At 37.7% G+C, this 19605-nt stretch overlaps 1 protein-coding gene across 2 annotated transcripts in view; it reads right to left on the bottom strand.

Annotated features, from left to right (window-relative positions):
* Nucleotides 1-19605, bottom strand: part of c1h8orf34 (chromosome 1 C8orf34 homolog) — a 166745-nt gene that overhangs the window by 86241 nt on the left and 60899 nt on the right. For both annotated transcript variants that reach the window (XM_015606949.3, XM_049485830.1), the window contains exon 7: nucleotides 10752-10918. In XM_015606949.3, the coding sequence (XP_015462435.1) occupies nucleotides 10752-10918 (167 nt within the window). The remainder of the gene's footprint in view (nucleotides 1-10751; nucleotides 10919-19605) is intronic.

Here is a 19605-nt window from a genome sequence, read left to right as displayed (position 1 = left end):
AGGGAAAGGTTACACTCGAACATGAGGAGTAGGGGTACAAACAATAAATGGGATTGGGCATAGAGTCTAAGGCTACGTTCACATTACGAGCCACATTGATCAAATTTGCTCGGATTTGGCTATCTTGACGGTTCACATTCACAAATATAAGTAACGAATCTGTCCCTGAAACGTCTCACATGCGCACACTGATGGTGCATATGAATGTCGCCTTCTTCCCCAACAAATAAAAAACGTCATATTTGAGAGAAGGCTCGTAGCTTTACAAAAATAATTTGATGTGCAGCTCATATGTAAAGCATATGGAGTGGAGAGCAGACAGCTCGTCTAAAGTACATGCTCAGGTTAAGCAGGTGAAAAAAGCACGTAGCACAAAAGCAAAAAGATGCACGGATTCTTTTTTGACTGTTCACATGCATGTCTCATTTCCATGGATCGGATACCTATCACATTGAGCAAAAAATCAGTTTTGAGTCACTTCAGCCTGGTGATGTGAATGAAGCTGTAAGAGTCCTAAAATTCACATTACTAAAAATCCACATTATCCATGTAACACTTGAGTTCCACCAGCAGAGGGCAGAACACAACCAAGTATTCAGTCTGCAGCTCAGAGCGGGTGTGGGGTATGTGTTTCAGCACTGCTCTCCTCCTCAGGAGGATTATGAGGTGAACACTAACGAGACTCACAGACAGTGAAACTCTGCTGGCTCACAGCCTACAGTCCTGTAAACCTTTCCTTTTCCTTTTCTGTGTCCTTCCCTCTCTCATTATTTTCTCCTTCTCCTCTGTTTGTACTTTTCTGTCTCCCCTATCCTCTTTCTCCTTTTTCTCATGTTTCATTGTGTCTCTTTCTTAGTTCCTCTTTTTTCTTCCTTACTGCTCACACTCTCTCTTTTTTATACTTCTGTTCTGTCTCTATCCACATTCTTATTCGTTCTTTGTGTCTCTCCATCTTAGTCTCTCGCTCTTTATCTTTTCTTTTAGCGTCTCTCTCTCTATCACTCCCATCCATCCCTCTAGTTCTTGGTTAATCTGACAGATTGATCGATATTTGTGATGAAACTTTCAATCAGTGTCTGAGAACTCCATCAGTCTGGATCTACAGGCTCAAATTACAGAATCTCAAACGATTGATTTGGTTGGTAAATTGTTTACTGGGATTGTTATTAATAATAATAATAATAAATCAAAAGACATATTTATCTTTTTTTTTATAAATGCAATGTGATGCAAAGTGATTTTGTTCCCTATAGAGTTTCATGTAGTATTCATATCTACAGCATGGCGATGGTTCCCTACAGCGGTGTTCTATATATAGTTCTCCACTGCGGAGCACCATTGTTGGCAATAGTGATCAATAAGGCACTATTTTATTCCCTATAACAGTGTTTATTACAGAGCTCCTCATTCCATAATATAGGGTATAGTGATAAGAGGGTTTGTGGTCCCCACAGAAGTGTTCTGTATAGTGGCTCAATAACATGGCACTCCTGTTCTCTACAGTAGTAGTAGTAGTGTTCAATATTGTGTTCCAGTATAAGGAATGGTGATAAGGGGACATTTATATTCACTACAGCAGTGTCTATAATGCGCTCAAGTGCATAGAGACTAGTTAGCCTGAGACATTTCTATTTCCCTCAGCAGCGTTCAATATAGTGCTCCAATATAGGGAATAATTAGTAGGGGACCTTTCTCTTTAGTGGTGTTTAATATATAGTGCTTCAGTATAGAGAATAGTGATGAGAGAATATTTTTCTTTACTACAGTAGTGTCTATATAGTGCTCCATTATAGGGAATAGTGATCAGGGACAATTTCTTTTTACCTACAGCAGTGTCTATATAGTGTTCCAGTGTAGGGAATAGTGATTAGGGAACATTTCTTTCCTCTACAGTAGTGTTCAATATAGTGCTCCAGTATAGAGAATGTTGATCAGGGAAGATTTGTGCTTTATTATAGAGAATAGTGATAAGGGAAGATTTCTTTCCTCTACAGTAGTGTTCAATATGGTGCTGTAGAGAATAGATAACAGGAGACATTTCTATTCACTACAGTAGTGTCTATATAGTGCTCTAGTATAGGGGATAGTTCACTTGGGACATTTCTATTCACTACTGTAGTGTTCAATATAGTGCTCTAGAACAGAGAATAGTTAACAGGGACTATTTCAATCCACTATTGTAGTGTCTATATAGTGCTTTAGGGAATAGTTAACAGGAGACATTTCTGTTCCCTAAGGTAGTATCTATATAGTGCTCCGGTATAGGGATTAGAGACCAGGGGACATTTCTATTTACAACAGTAGTGTCTATATAGTGCTCAGTTATAGGGAATAGTGACCAGGGTGATTACTTTCCCCTACAGTAATTTCTATATAGTGCTCCAGTAGTTAGTAGTACAGTAGTGTCTATATTGCACTCTAACATAGGGAATAGACACCAGGGGACATTTCTATTCCCTACAGTAGCGTTCATGTAGTGTTCCAAATTAGGGAATCGTGATAAGGGGATCGTTTTAAAAGCCAACTGGGGGTCTAAGAGCAAGGAATCCTGTCTGGGAATCACCCCTCTACAGTATGATCATTACAGCAGGACAGTGATAACGAAGCACAGATAAAGCCTCCCACTGCAGCAGAATGGAATTGTGGGTGGGAGGGTTTGGCAGGGGGGCTGCATGGATTTCCTGCCAGGCTGATCGTCCCTGGGGTGGGGTGATGAAGGTGAGGATGAGAGTGGCTGTCTCTGGGTAATTGGACTCCAGGCTCTTTCCCTGCTGAGAGAAACAGGGGCTTCACCGTGAGCACTCAGCAGGAGAGAGAGAGAGAGAGAGAGAGAGAGAGAGAGAGAGAGAGACTGAAATGAAAATCTGAGGGTGGGGGACAGAGGGTGGCTCCTTTTAAACACTGCCAGAAGTTTTCACCACTTTCATGGCATGTCCTTGGCTCTAGGTAAAAGCTCAACACAGGCCAGGCTACGACCATGACACAAAAGATGACTGTAACAGACTGTGTGTCTCAGGTTACACATGAAAACATCCTGCCTACTCCACATGTAATTAATCAAGCAGGAGATGTTTGGTGTTTGACGTCTGTTTCTAATGTAGGCTAATGTAGGTAATGCAGGATAATGTAGCAAAAAAAAACAAAGCCTATGTACATTAATTACCATCATCATCTCTCGCAATCTCTAATGCAGTTTCTAATATACACTATGAGACATAAACATGGACTTAAGCATGTTGCATAGCCAGAAACAGTAGCAGTCATTGTGAAGTCTGAATGTTTCTAGATAACAGTCATAAAGGGTCAGAAACCCCATAATTAAGTGTACCAAAACAAGTTTATACAGTTCAGGCAGATGTTACCACAATGTTACCATTAGTAAAAGCATGAAGTGCGACTTTATATTTCTTAAATGCCAATAAATTGCAGCATCATTGAACATCTCAACATGATTGGGGGAGGACATTAATTTCTTTCTAACCCCCTATGGGTACCACTTAAAATAAGGCTTCTTTATAAAGGGTTTATAAATAGTTTTTAAAAAGTTTATCAATGTTATTAATTAGGTTATAACCTATTAATTAGGTTATTATAAACCAATAATAAGCCATTGTAACATAAATAGTAAGGGCAGCAGTAGTGATTCCACATTCCTTTATACTGTTAAACCTCAGATCTTACTAGACTCCTTTCTTACTTTATCTTTTCCATCAGTCCTCATTAACATTTCTGTTAATAACTTTCTATATTATTTTATTACATATGTTAGAAAAAGTAATTGTCACTGTTGCTCTTTCTATTTATGTGTTGTAAGTACTTATTACGTTTTTTTCTAACTTAATTTATAACCATTAATAAATTCCTTTATGACACATTTAAAGACCCTTTTTAAATTAGCCTTATTTTAAAGCGGTACCCCCTGTGCTAATAAATATAACTTAATGCTAAGTTAACACTTGGATTGTTGCACTACTTAGAAGGTTTTTTTTAATTGCCTTACCACTGTAGTTCCAACACTGGGAATGTGAAGCATACTTAGCATTTGCTTCCTCTGATTTACATGTAGCAAGCCTTTTTCAAACTTCCACCAGCATGAGGCTTTCTGAGACTCCCCAGCATAGATGACTATGGCATCACCATTGATTCAACCTCTGATATTCTGATTATGGGGCTCCATACTGAGTCAATAATGCCAGAATCAGCTTGAAAATAGTGTTGTATAACTAATAATTGGTGGAATATAAGCTTCTATTATTCTCATACCTGTCAAGTCTCCCGTTTTGGCCGGGAAACTACCGTATTTTACTCCTCTTTCCCGCCGTCCTCCCGTATTAGTATTTTCACGTAAATTTCCCGTATTATATATATATATATATATATATAAAAAAACTTTATTATTGAGGCGACAGGGCACTGGTCACTGTGTCTCTTAACCAATGGTAGTGCCGGTTCAAGGAGAAAGTCCCGCCTTTCAGGTGAAACAGCCAATCAGGTTCCTGGTTTTGCGGTGCGCATTGTAGGAAAGCCCCGCCCTCCTTGCTGTGAGAGCTAGTCGGAGCAGCTGACGTTAAAGCATATCTGGATAAACAGCGAGGTAACGGAGCTAAACATGTAAACTATGATGACGCTGTTTCTGAAACAGACAAATCAAACCGAATGTGTGCTTAAGAAAATACAGCTTGTGACTCAGTTAGCTTAACTTTACAATTAGATGTTCAACCTGCCCTGATCAGCCAATAACTATTTCATTTTCAAACTGTGTTTATTAATTTAGGATTGCAGGCCTACTGTAAGCTATAATGAACGAAACTGTATTTATTTTATTAGTTCGGGGCTAGTTTTAGAGTATTGTGGTGTCATTTATTATTTAGAAGGGGCAGAAGAGATGGTTGATCTGGAGAGAGAGAAAATGTGAAGAGGGCTGAAATTAACTGAATTGATCAATAGAAAGAAGTATTCATAAAATTATTAATTGTTTAGGCCCCTTTGGACTAATATTTACTTATGCAATATATCTGGTCCTTGTCCTTTTTGTAAAAGCTGATGATTTCATGTAAATGTCTAGAAAAGGGTTTTACTTAGGCTGTAGTATAAGAATTACATATATAGAATGTCCACAATATTTCAGTGTCAACAAAGATAGACCTGTCAGATTCTGATAATCTAATTGTAGTTTGTTAAAGGTTCCCTTATATTTCCCTTATTTTTAAGTCCAAAACTTGACAGGTATGATTATTCTATTATTAAGCTTCTACCAGATCAGGAGTGTCACTCACTATCTTTAAGAAACTCCTGAAGCTGGAGCTCTTCAAAGAGCACTTACTCTCCTAACACCCCTAACAAACTAACTATTCTAACCTCATTTCCTTCTTCCCCTTCTTTACACCTCTATCTCTGTCCTTTATTACTATTATACATCATTATTTGTATAATAAGTTGTAAAAGCACCCGCTAAACATAAATGTAATTTAATTTAATGTGCAACACAATCAATTTGATTAATATAACTTTGGCTTTTAATAAGTTGGGAGATGCCTCCTCTTTCTCTTCTCTCCATCTTGTCCTACAGCAACCCAACACCACACCACACTCTGACTGGCAAAGAATTGCAATAATCTCTTAATTTCCTAACATCCTCTGCAGGAGCCATCTTCAGTTCACCAGCTTTATCCTGCAGACTTCCACTCACACTCTGCAGACAGATACACAACAGAGCCGTTCCAGTTTAACCCGAATCCACTTCACTGCCTGAACTCTGCTGCGCCACACAGGAGGAAAGAGCAGTGTGCTGATGCTAAGTCGACTTAGTCACGCCCTTCGGAAAAACGCTATTGACTGTATCTTCAGTTCCTTTCAGAGAGTCAAAGTTCCTCAGAGCTTCTACTCAGACAGTGGAAAGGTGACGGGATTGTTAGATCTCTAGTTCAGGTGGGTAAACAGATTGAATTTTACATGGATGAACAGAGATCGAGCTGGAGGAGAAAAGAACTGACAAGATGCGCTCGGAAATTGCAGTCTGCAGAGGATTCCGTAGAGTTTACTGTGTGCTGTGGTGTGGGCCCAAAAGTAATTAAAATGCAGATTTCCCCCAAATTAAAACTTTCAAAGTGCCCTGCAGTGTTTTACGAATAATTCATCCAATAAAAAGGTTCTGCATATATCAGTGTGTGAGATGTAAATAGTCATTTGGAGTGGGGTTTGGTATGGAATTGTTCACTATAGAGAGTCCTACAAATTATTTTATTTTATTTTTTTTTTTACAGTGGGGTCGCCATTACTGCAGAAACAGAAACATGGGCATTTTATTACCTGTCCAAATCCATCGGTGACCCTGGACATGCTTTCTATGTTTTTTCTGAGTTTTATAAGTGATGTTGATAGTAATATAGTGTCAAGTTAAAGAAAAATGGTTCCATTCACCACCACTGTAAACAATTCAGTTTCGCACGTAACAATCTCAATAATGCATTGTGAAAGTAAAGAGTATTGGTATGGTTAGTAGGTTAAGAGTTAGTAAGGTTAAGTGAATGGTTAAGTGTAGGGTTAGTACAGTTATAGTTAAGCTAAAGTTTATAGTTCAAAGTTGAGGATTAAGCTTGTTAGGTATATGTATATTACATAGTATAGAAAGGTTTAGTAGGTTTAATAGAGTTAGTAGGGTAATGTTAGATGTTATGATTAGCTCAGTTACAGTAAGCATGGTTAAGGCTAAAGTTAGTAGAGATAAAGCTAGAGTTTATAGTGAGTATGGTTATAAGTCAATAATACATCATCAGTATTGGTACTATGGGAAACATTGGTATTATTGGTAGTATTGGAAAAATGTGGTTTATGGTTAGGTTTATGGCCAGTATGGTTATGTTAGTAAGGTTAAATGTAATAGGATTAAAGTTGCAGTTAGTGGCCTGAGGAGTTATGGTTATGGTTAGGTTTAGGGTCAGTATGGTAATGTTAGTAGGTCGATAGTTTGTAGGGTGAGGTTAGAGATAACAGAGCTTAGGGTTAGGCTCAAGGTTAATATAGTGAGTATGAGTAGGGTTACAGTGAACTAAGGTTAGCGGTAATAAGGTTAAGGTAAGGGTTAGGTTTAGGGTCAGTATTGTTGTTTGTAAGGCTAATAAGGTATGGGTTATAGTTAGGAGGGAATGGTTAGAGGTATTAGAGTTACGTAATAGAGTTCAAGTTATGGTTAAGCTTAAGGTTAGTATAGTTACTATGATTATGTTAGTAAGGATATATGTAATAGGGTTAAGGTTACAATTAGGTGGCTAGGGTTAGGGTGATGGGTTTAGGGTTATGCTCAAGGTTAAGATAGATAGCTGTAATAAAGTTAAGGTTTAAGATTAGTTTTAGGGTCAGTATGGTTATGTTAGTAGGGTTAAGGCAGTGGCGTGCAGTGAATATAGTGGGTACTCCTTCTGCAATCCCCCCCATCCCCTCCCCCCCACCCTGCCACCGGCCGACCGACACATAGATAAATATTACAATAACTACATATTCTCTGTCTTGACTTATATTTATATATAATAGTTATATATACTATAGACTTATAGTTATATTAACCTTATACACATCAACAGCCCACAAATACAGCTACAAACTACAAAAGTATACAATAGACCACAACAATAAATGCTTAACTTGCCTACAAGCACAACCGTTCAACAATGATCACTCATTTGTATGGTTACAGTATGCCAGAGCAGCCAAATCATTAAGTACACATAAAAACTCACCAGTCAGGAGGCCTATTATTGTGATTTAGTTGCACATTGAAGGACAGCCTTTAAAAAGGCTTTTTAATGTAATATGACACAATATCTGTCTCATTTGCAGCCGCAATTCCATGATAGTTCGCTAACTATTAAACTAATCCAGCATGCGCAACATTTATGACTAAACAACGCGTAACACCTTCAGCAGAGCGCTGAGAAGGGGTTAGACAGCCATGGCCCTGCCCCCGTAGTGAAAATCATGAATCTGATTGGTTAGACTGTCCTTCGACTTTGCTAATAGGTTCATTACTACACCCTTCTCAAAATCAGGAGAAGGGTCACGCAGACACGCCTGGGCAGAAGCCATTTTAAAAAGCTTTGATTGGTTAAAACCGCTGTTTTTTATTTTAGTTAATTTATAAAATAAATTCTTACAATAGCTATGATATATATTTCCTGATTAAAAATGATGTAATTATTTACATGCATTTACTGTCACTCACTGCACACCACGGGGTTAAGGTAGGGGTAGTTTTTCAGGTCACTATGGTTATGCGAGTAAGGTTATACATAATAGGTTTATGGTTAGAGTTAGTGGGTAAGGTTAGGGGTGATGGGGTTAAGTTTAGGGTTATGTTTAGTAAGATTATATGTATTAGGGTTAAGGTTACAGTTAGTGGGCTAAGGTTAGGGTTAATGGGGTTAAGTTTAGGGTTATGTTTAGGGTCAGTATGATTATGTCAGTCAGATTATATGTATTAGGGTTAATGTTACAGTTAGTGGGCTAAGGTTAGGGTTAAAGGAGTTAAGCTTAAGGTTAGGGTCAGTATTGTTGTTTGTAAGGATATAAGGTATGGGTTATAGTTAGGAGGGAATGGTTATAGTTATTAGAGTTAATAGAGTTAAGGTTATTGTTAGGCTTAAGGTTAGTATAGTTATAGTTAGTAGGGTTATGGTATGCCAATCAACACAGTTGACGGTACAGGATTTTAGGATCTCATTGCTTTTCTAGAGCCAGGATTGTTGAGGATTTCCTAATTAATAGCCTAGATGCAGTTTCTTAATAAATGATAGGCTCAATAATATTCTGTTTGGTTTTTTCTATTCTTTTTTTTTTATATATATATGTCTAATGTTTCAAATGCAATAACTGAGACAGTCCTTAATTTATTTCCTTTTTTATTATTAAAGAATGTATTTTGTTATACTATAAAAAAACATGTATGTTTTCTTTTCCTAATGCATAATTACTTGAGGAATATATAATATAATACAATATAATTATCATAATATAATATATACTTTTTGAACTCAGTGTTTTAACTATTTAGCAGGTATTTCTAAAGGCCCTATTGAAACACTTAAATTCAGGTGAAAAACGCCGCTTATCAATTAATCTAAAGTCAATCGATAAGATCAATCAACTAATGATTAATGAATTCATCGATAATTTGCATCCCTAGTTTAGGGCAAAGTATAGTTTTGTTTGTAATGATATAAGGTATGGGTTATAGTTAGAAGAGAAAGGTTAGAGTTAATGAAGTTAAGGTTATTGTTAGGCTTAAGGGTAGTATATTTATAGTTATTAGGGTTATGATATAAGGGCTATGTTTAGGGTCAGTATGAGTATGTTAATAAGGTTATATGTAATAGGGTTAAGGTTATAGTTAGTGGGCTAAGGTTAGGGTTAAAGAAGTTAAGCTTAAGGTTAGGTTTATGGTTAGTATGGTTGTTTGTAAAGATATAAGGTATGGGTTATGGTTAGGAGGAAAAGAGTTAATAGAGTTAAGGTTAGGGTTAAGCTTAAGGTTAGTATAGATATAGTTAGTAGGGTTAAGGTAAGGGTAATGTTTGGTTATGGGTAGTGGAGTTCAGGGTATAGTTAGTGGGCTAAAATTAGGGTTAATGGAGTTAAAGTTAGGGTTAGGCTTTAGGTGTGGATGTACCATTATTAACTAGCAATCATACAGAAATTAAGTGCAGTCTTCACCACCTATTTTTTTAAATATTTGTGTGTCTGTGTTTGTGTGTGTGTTAGCAGTCTGATCGTGAATGGAGATGATCATACGCTTGGTCTCCCTCTTAGCTTGCAGCAACACATATTGCAGAAAATCAAATGACATTCAGAGTCCAAGTGCTGCTTGATAATCAGCGACGGGCTGCACAAACACACTTACGACTGGAGTGGGTTTGAATTACTTTTGTACAAGAGTGTGTGATTGCCGCTGAGCTGTTTAAATTTTATGGGGCAGTGAGAGGGTGACAAACAGAGACACCCCGTGCCTCTGTGTGTGTACGAATGTGTGTGTACGAGTGTGTGTGATCATAGGCTTGTGGATGGCAAGTATTAGTAAGACATTCTCAAAGAGGATGAGCTGTATGGTTGATCTAAGCATCTGAGCAATTTGCACCCTAAATAAGTTGCAGCCTCCGAGTGGTCCAGTGATCATAGCACTGCCACTAGGATCAGGAGATTGCCGGTTTGAATCCTGTTTATGTAGCTTGCCATCGGCTACCAGAGCCCTGGGAGAGCACAATTGGCCTTGCTCTCTCTCTGGATGGGTAGATGGCGCTCTCTCCTTACATCACTCTAAAGGGTGATGTTAGTCAGCACAAGGCGTCTGTGAGCTGATGTATCAGAAAAGAGTACAAGAGCGCGCTGTGATGCTACTCTGCAATAATGTATCAGCAGATATAGATTAGCAGAGTCCTAATGAGTGGGTTGAGTTTTGGCCGTGTAAATTGGGGAGAAAATGGAAACAAAATAAAAAATAAATATATATACTCTATTACTGTAGAGTGCTTTCATCACATTACATCAATTTTATTATCTAATCTACAGCAAGTTTGTTAATATGTATTATTGTAACCAGTGATTTAAGTGGAAGCATGAGTACTTCATTTTGGTCCAACTAAACTGAATCAGATGTGTACATTTGATTGCATTTACATCTAAAAAAAAAAACTGACACTAAATTTGCTCTAACCCTCGTGATAAGCAACCAGATCATCAGAATCTGAACATTATATTCCTACCGAGCAGCTCCATGGCATCGTCCTCGTCCTCCATCTCGTCCTCTGTTACAGAAGGAGCAGAACTGGTCATGGAGTCTAAAGAGTCCTGGGACAACATGGCCGCCAGGAGCTTCTTATGGTGCTGCTGCTGCTGCTTTAGTCCTTTATTCTTTACCTCCATCTTCAGACTGCAGAGACAGAGAGAGAGAGAGAGAGAGAGAGAGAGAGAGAGAGAGAGAGATCTTTAGCAATCAACAAATGTCAGAATAATATAATATTGAATCAAAAAGAACATTCACAAAGGTTCTTGTAAGTTAATTTATGTTTATTAAAAAACATTTTAATAACATTTTTGACAAATTATTTAAAGAATGTATTCATTGTGATGTTTATGATATTGACATTGTATGCTTTAATCATTGAAAAAGACACAAATATGCTCTTTTGTCAAGCTTAAACAATGACAAGTTACAAATTACATTTTAATAAGTGCTCATCAGGTCGATTATTTGAATCCATTAGATCTTAAAATGTTAAATAAAGTTTGAGATATTGTGTCATTTACAAATTTCAGTTCTAAATACTATTCTGTTTTGACTGTTTTAAGAGTTATTGCAGTTTCAAAAACTTTGTCTGAATTTAAAAGTCAGGCTCTTGGTGTCACGCAGGCCAGACGTGAGGTAGACACACGCAGATACTTAGCATAAAGTTTATTAAGCAAGTGGTTGTGCCCACATGACTTACAACACATGACTAAACAACATACCAGAGTGAGCAGGTAAAAGGGTCATTCACTGTGAATCAAAACAGGTATAGGGCTAGGCAAATAGAGTAGTCTAAAATACAAAAACAGGTTTGGTATCGGTAAACAAACAATGGAAAGGGCAAGGCAAAAGAGTAGTCAAAAAAACACAAAAACTGTTCGGTAACAATAGGAAACAAACAAAAGAAACGCTTAGTAGAAGAGCTAGTGAACTATATTCAATACCAGGCAAAGGAACAACAGAAACAGGGTGGTATTTATTCAAGACAGACCAGGTGTGTGCAATCAGAAGCCCGGAGAGCGTGAACGCCATTGGGTCACGTGATCAACAGAGTCAGGGAAGTCCGGTGAAAGATCATGCTGGGAATTGGAGTCTTTGTTGTTAAGTTTAGCATCCAGAACAGGCAGACTGACTGGCTCAGGACTGACACTTGTAACCTTAAGAGCATTTTAAAATCACAACTTTTCTGAAGCTAGTTTTAAGACGAAAGAAGTTTTAAACTATATATATTGCAATTGAAAATGTCAATATTTTTTTTTATCTCATTCCAAGAAAATACTAATTTTCTATAACAAAATGAACAATACTAATCACTTTATAACAGCACAAAACCCCAAAAACACTGAACACTACAGTACAGTCAGTGTGAAGTAATGCACACCACAGCTGTACTGTTACACATCTGTAGAGTGAGGGAAGTTTTAACACACTGAAAGTTGTTGAACACACTGAAAAGGCACTGGCGAGTTAAAGACTTAAATAGATGGTCAGATATGAAGTTGTGAAAGTGAATGTGTGAATTCCTGCAGCTAAACTGGGATCTATTCTCACACATCCGCTCTGCAGTGAAAGGTGTTACAATGACCTCGTCAACCAGCAGCTCCAGTAGTACGGCTTAATAACTCATCCAATTTAATCCTGACAGATAAAAATAATGAATTACAGGCATCTGCTTCACCTCATACCCCATATACTGGACAAATGATTTCAGTATTCTGTCACAGAAGATGAATTAAAATCGGCCTGCAATGTTTAATTTGATCCCTATCTCACCAGCGTTCACAGACTGGGCCAGACGAGGGCAGTGCTACTTTACATACTCACACTGAACATGACTGTGAGAATAGCTAGAGTCCTCCTCAATTATACAGAAGAGAAAAGATTCTGAGATGTTTTGGTAATTTTAGGGTTGATCTTATACTGACAATAAGAGATATCTAACCTTTCAGAGAGGCCACATTAAGAGAAAAACTAAAAATAAGCCTATCACAGCTCTCTAATCCAACGTCTGACATTCATCAGATCTTTGAGAGACACTTTTAGAAACACTGAGCTGACATTTTGAAATGCTACACAGCCAGACTTTGTTGTGTCTTGTACATGTCTATCCTCTTGAAAGCCTGCATGCTCATACTGAGGATGTCAGACAGAGAGACACGGGTCAGGTAAAAAATCTCATCCAAGTTTATGTTTAAACCAGTTTATTTACTTACTGTAGAAAACAATATTTGGACTATTTGGGTCCTTCTGATACCAAATGGCAAGGATTTTTTTTACATTTTAAATATAAAGAAACTACTGTCCCCATATGACGACATTCTTTTTTTGATAAAAGGACTTCCTGTACATAAGCAAAATGTTGCTTTTATTGTCAGGTTTGCAGCAGAGAGTGGATGCAAATGCAAGTAATTTGTTTACAAATTAAGAAAACAAACAATAAACCAAAAAAAAAACAAGGAAACAAGAAGTAAACTGAAACCAAGAAACATTCAAAACGTACAAGAACTGACTACCTAACACTAAAGACGGGGGTGGGGCTACAAATGAATCACAGGTGAAGGCACTAGATGGGGCAGAGACACAGAAGGGCAGTAAAAATTTAAAATGAAGAAATTAAAAGTGCACACCAAGCAAATCTCCAAGTCACAAGAGGCTATGCTTTTAATCTCACAACAATAATGGATATTAAATTTCTTTATTTTCAGATGACCTCTGTTAGACCTAATGTTATGATTAAGGCCCTGATGCTGCTTTTTTCTTTCATTAGTAGTAGTACTGATGCTTGTACTGGTACTGAAATTTTAATTAGAGCAGTAAAAGATAAAGGCTGTCCAGACTATCAAAAATTATAATCTGTATACAATCTAGATATTCCAACAATTAGATGTGGGCTGGCAGTTTGAACATAGCGAATGTGCAGTGCCAAACATCAGCTAAAGCACTAAAAAGATCTGACAGTCCACTTAATTCATCCACTCAACTTTTCACGACCTTAGGAAAAATATATTTGCAGTTTTTAAAATGAAATACACCATAACCTCAACTTCTTGGTTCTGTTTTTAACCTGATATGTAAAAGGCAGGCCACAGCATCTCAAAAAGACTTTGACTAGACCAAAACCTTTATTGTGCTTTTTGGGCCATTCGCTTCACTCAGACTCAGACTAATAACGTAGCTAACCTGTTAATCTACTAGCTAGCTTGGCCTGTCACGTGTCTGTACTACACCAGACCAATCAACAGGCTTGATCCATCCAATATCCTTGGAATAAATTGGAGTGGTGATTCTAATCTAGATCTAATCGTTCTGCATTAGTACCTGACCTCACTTCTGCTCTTATGGGCCTGAATGCAAATAAAACCACACAGCTGATTAGAATTTTAGCAGCTTACAACTTAAGATGCCTTCCCATGTCTGCGTCTCTTGTATCTAATTTACCCAACACTTGTTTCGTCTTCCTCTGCTTTGGTGAATCAACAAACAGTAGTGAGTCCTTGATGCAGAACGTTCTCCCGAGAGTCAGGGTGTGTATGTAGCTGTTTATGAGCTCAGCGTCTGCTTTTCTTTGCTCTGCTGATGCAGCAAAACAGAACAGCTGAGGAGGGAAAAGGCTGAAACACTGTCATGACTGGGAAAAAGTAGAAAAACAGAGCTGCTAAAACGAGCGTGCCAGGATTACTTTACTGCGCATTAGTGTACAGTGCCTTCCACAATCATTACTCTCCTAAAGCCCAAAGCACACCAGTCAGCAATGATATTCTAATGTTGGCAGTCAGTTTTGTGCTATTATAGAATAAGAATTGAACTTATAGATCCACTAATGCTTTCTTTTATTACTGTTGCATGGTTTTATTTTAAAGGGTCAGACTATTAAACCAGTGATACACTTCAAACTAAAATGTTTGGAAGTAAAACAACACCTTTTTGGACAAAAAGACAAGCCATCAGCACCTTGTGTAATGATTTACACAGTGTTTAATGGACACAGATGCAAGCTTTATTGATCCAAGCAGCCACCGAGTCAAACCGAGTCGCCAAAAACAGTCAACAACACCAAAAACTCAGAGGACATGCAAAAATCAATAACTAGTAGACAGACAAGAGATAAAAAAAAAAAAGAAAAATTCCAAGGAATCCAAAGGTACTACCACACCAGAGACTTCACAAGCTGCATTCCAGAGCCTGGACTGCAGCCTAGATAGACTGTGTTACTTAGCCGTTGGACCCAGAAGGATGTTCCGAAGTGAAGGACCCTTTGCATACAGCTGAGGAAATGCAGCCACCGTTAAGAATGAGCTGAAGCCCACAACTGATGTATCCTCCATAGCCTTTTTTACCCACAAATCTCTGTGCACATACAGTAGATTGTAAAGGAAAAAAATAAGATTAGCACCTGTGGAGTATTATGTGGGAAAATATTCTGTTGACTGATCAGACAAAAGTGGAACTTTTCGAAAAGTAGTTGTCCTGTTAAACGTGGTGTAAAACTAATACATAATTTCACACTGAAACAACATCATACTGAAAGTAAAAATTTTTGCTCTCTAAAAGAAAATTGTAAAGGAGAATGTCCGGCCATCTGTTTGTGACCTCAAGCTCAGGTTACTTGGGTTCTGCAGCAGGACAATGATCCAAAGCACATCAGCAAGTCCACCCTGGAATGGCTTCAAAAACACACAATGAAGGTTTTGGCCTAGTCAAAGTCTGTTTGAGATGCTGTGGCATGATATTAAACAGGTGGATCATGCTCAAAAACCCTCAAAAGTGGGGGTTAATTAAAACAATTCTGCAAAGAAGAGTGGGCCAAAATTCCTCCACAGAGATGAAAGACTCATTACCAGTTATCAGCAATGCTTGCTTGCTGTTTTTGTCATCCAGTCAACCAGCCTTTGTCAACCAGTTTTAGGGGGCAAATACTTTTTTACATAGGGCCAGGTTGACTTGAATATATTTATTTTCTATTAATAATTGAAATTATCATTTAAAAAAACTGATTTTTGTATTTACTCAGGCTATATATTTGTCTGATAGTAAAAGGTGTGTGTTAATCTGAAAAATGTAAGTATGATAAAAAAGAAAAAACAAAATAAATTTGAAGGGGGCAAAAACTTTTTCACAGCAAGGTATCTACCTCGTAGGCTGAGAAAAAAACACATTCAAGGAGCTTAAATCAATTTAGATCTTAATCTATGGTGTTTCATATCGATATTTTACTTCACATCATGCATCCCTAACATCACCTATTCCCTGTTTGACAAAATAAAAAAAAGTGAGAAAGATGTAATAGTTTAGACATCATAATTCAGCAGGGAATAAGCACAGCACTCCCGATTAATCAACACCTACTGGGCACTGACAGCACCGTGCAGCAGCACAAAGGTTTCCACGGTGACAGCTATGGATCCCCAGTTTTACGCTTAATTGTGCAGAGCTGGAATTTGTGACCTGATTTATCCCATCAGCTCATTAAGAGCAGAAGCCCGCAGACTGTCAGAGGGAGTGATTCACACACGCGGCGGTTGGAGGAGGGAGCAGACTGGTTGTGTTGGGTGCTGACGGGCTGGGTGCGCGTGCAGTGAGGGGTGAAGGTTGAGTGAAGTGTGAGTGATCTGGAGAGACGCTCTGATTTCAGATGATCAGCTCTGAGCGGGATCTGAATGATGAAAGGAATAGCATGGAGTGTTCATACCTTATCTTCTTCTATTGCATCTACAGTGTGCTGACGATTGCCAGGAGCAATAATTTTGACAGGTTTTTCTGCCTTAACAAAAGAAACACAAAGTCTATGTGACTCAAAACTCACATATACTGTAAAATAATCTGTTGGGTAGTTGCTTTAGGTTGTCAGTATAGGTTGTCAGTAAAAGTTAAAGGCCACATCTGGTCAGATTTCAGCCTAATGGGCTCCTAAAATATCCAGGATAGGTATTAAGAAAATAATTAATTTTTAATTAACAGCTGTTGGGGTTATTTTTCACATTGCAGTTGGTACAGATATTACAGTAATGTACAAGCAATTCATATAGTTTGTAAAACAAATGATGTGCTCGGTAAACCCAGAAATAGTTTGAACTCAAATGGCTTAAGTCTGTTTTACATAAAATTGGATATTTCTAAACAATACTGAACTATTTTGAGTTAGTTGAACATTTGTGTGCAAATATACATTCAAACTGAGATCTTTGAGTTGAACCAACTTATAATAACTGAGTTTAGTCTGTTGCCATTATCTATTTGCATAATGGTTGTGTCCAGCAGGTTCTGACAGACACTCACCATCAGTGTGTAGTGATTCCCCCTGGGCTACCTTAGAAATAAATCAACTTCCCCTTCAGTTGTAATACCCTGACGTTTTAATTTATGCTAACTCAACTTTTCATTCCCCATTACTTTAAAAAAATTGAGCAAACCGGCTGCCTTAAAAAAGTTAAGTAAACTCATCTTATCCGGTCTTACAGTGTAATAAAAATTAAAAAGTTAAATCAACTTCCCCTTTAGTTGTAATAACTTGATGTTCTAAGTTATGCTAACTTAAGTTTTCGTTACCCGTTACTTAACTTTTTTAAGGCAACCGGTTTCCTTAATTTTTTAAAAAATAAATTCAAATTATCCGGCCTTACAGTGTGGGTAATTACTAAGTAATGTGGTTACTTTATCCAATATACAATTAGGAATGTAATTCCATAACAGTTTGAGAAATGATTCTTAATTTGTAATAAATAGTCACACTTTCCTACTCACCTTTACCTTCACTGATTCCAAGAAGCTCAATTTCCCATACTGCACCTCTCTCTGTCACGTACTCAGCCCCCACCATACAGTTCTTATGTTCCCAGTCACCTAATTACTAAAATCCAGTTCACTTTTTACCCTCATATATACCACTCTGATGACAGCTTTACTTCGCGAAGTATTGCCAACACTTCTCTGTTGTTGCATATTGAGTGTTATCTTGTCAGTTTGTCATTCTGTGTCTGTTTAATGGTTTTCTCTTCCTGGTTTTGGCCTTTTAGATCTGGTTGTCCTGTTTGGGTTATTACTCTGTTTTTTGGACTACTGCTCGTGTATTATGGTTTTGCTTTATCCTAGTCTGTGTCTGCTTTGTTAGTTTCTGCCTACTAATGTGTAAATCTGCTCATTGTTCTTTGCCTGCTACCATCACTGAATATTAAATAAGTCTAGCTTTATCTGATCTGTCCATTAGTATCTGACATTGATAATTTGGTAACACTGTATTGTATGGTACTGTTAAGAAGGCTTCACGACACATACTGCACATAAGTGCTATATGACAATTTGGAGATTTAATTTGCAAAAGCAGATAAAGATATGGATAAAGGTTAGAACTTATAAGTTACCGCAAGTAAACTTCATTTATGAATGCTTATTTCAAAAGGCGCCAACTGTCATAAAGGCTGTTCACGTCAGTGTTGATGTAAGAACTACAGCTCTGAAAAAAAAAGTTAAGAAACCACTTCAATTTCTGAATCAGTTTCTCTGATTTAGCTATTTACAGTTATATGTCTTACATACTGCTTTTGGATAACTTTATGCCACCCCTGGTGCAAAATTTCAAGCAGTTCAGCTTGGTTTGATGGCTTGTGATCATCCGTCTTCCTCTTGATTAAATTCCAGAGGTTTTTAATTTGGTAAAATCAAGAAAATCATCATTTTCAAGTGGTATCTTATTTTGTTCCAGAGTTGTATGTCAAGTGACACAGAGATTTTTGGTTACATTAGGTTATCATGGAGCAAAGTAGCAGAAAGTAGTTTTTTTCTTGTTTTTGGTTAATAAGGATGTGACACAGCTACCAATTAAGGCAGTTGTCATAACATGCTATGTCATTTTATCTGTGAAAGTGTCATGACAACATAATATCACCACAAATCTATGTCACTTCACATAAACATGTCAACTTGCCATCAATACTGACATAAGCAGCCTTTGGAATAAGCTTTTATAAATCCTTATGTAGGTTTATGTCAGTTGTTATGAAGCACTTATGTAGGTTCCCTACAGCAAAGTGTTACCAATACTTTTTAACCTCTGATAATATTTGATAACTACCCCCACACTGAAACTGAGCACTGTCTAATCTCAAACCTATGCTACTATGTTACTAATACCCACAGCATTCAGTGCAACACAGAACCACAGAACCTGTGAAATAATGAAAATCGATGCCTTTCTTGCAGACAAATTTCAGCAGAAATCATTGGGGAACAGTGTGATGTGAGAGAGCAGTGTGTGAGAGAGGAGTTAAGCTATATATGCTGAAGCAGAGTGGGCTCGTGTTGATTAGAGTATGGCGCTAAGCCGTCTCAGTAGATTTTGTCCTGAAGGGATACCTCACACTCTAGCACATACTGTCTTACACCACCTGGGAAAATGCAGCTTTGCTGAAACACACTCCTGCAGATTTAATGCACCAGCACATATCCACAACTAGATGGGGAGGAGGGAAGTAGTGGTGCGTGAGCTGCAGTCACGAGGGGGTCCAGCCTGAGATGGAATGGAATGCTAATGCTACAGTTTACTGGTCTGAAACCAGCATATAATAATGAGAATGTGTACTCGCACAGATTCATCCTGTGAGATTATAGCTAGACCAACTACAAGTCATGAATCTGTGAACCTACTCTACCTCCCCCCACTGAGGAGACCCACTCTTCCAGCCTTTCTCCTGACCTTCACCCACTTACACCAGTCTTACACACCTAAAGCCTTTTGGGAACTCTCATTACCTGTCTCATACGCACCCCTATGTTTATCTTGCCAGTTTGTGAAATGATAATTTCATGAAATGTTCTTGAAATGTTTCAGATTGGCT

The sequence above is a fragment of the Astyanax mexicanus genome, chromosome 1 (assembly GCF_023375975.1).
Source record: "Astyanax mexicanus isolate ESR-SI-001 chromosome 1, AstMex3_surface, whole genome shotgun sequence".
NCBI classification, from domain to species: domain Eukaryota; kingdom Metazoa; phylum Chordata; class Actinopteri; order Characiformes; family Acestrorhamphidae; genus Astyanax; species Astyanax mexicanus.
This window is presented reverse-complemented; position numbering and strand designations above follow the sequence as displayed.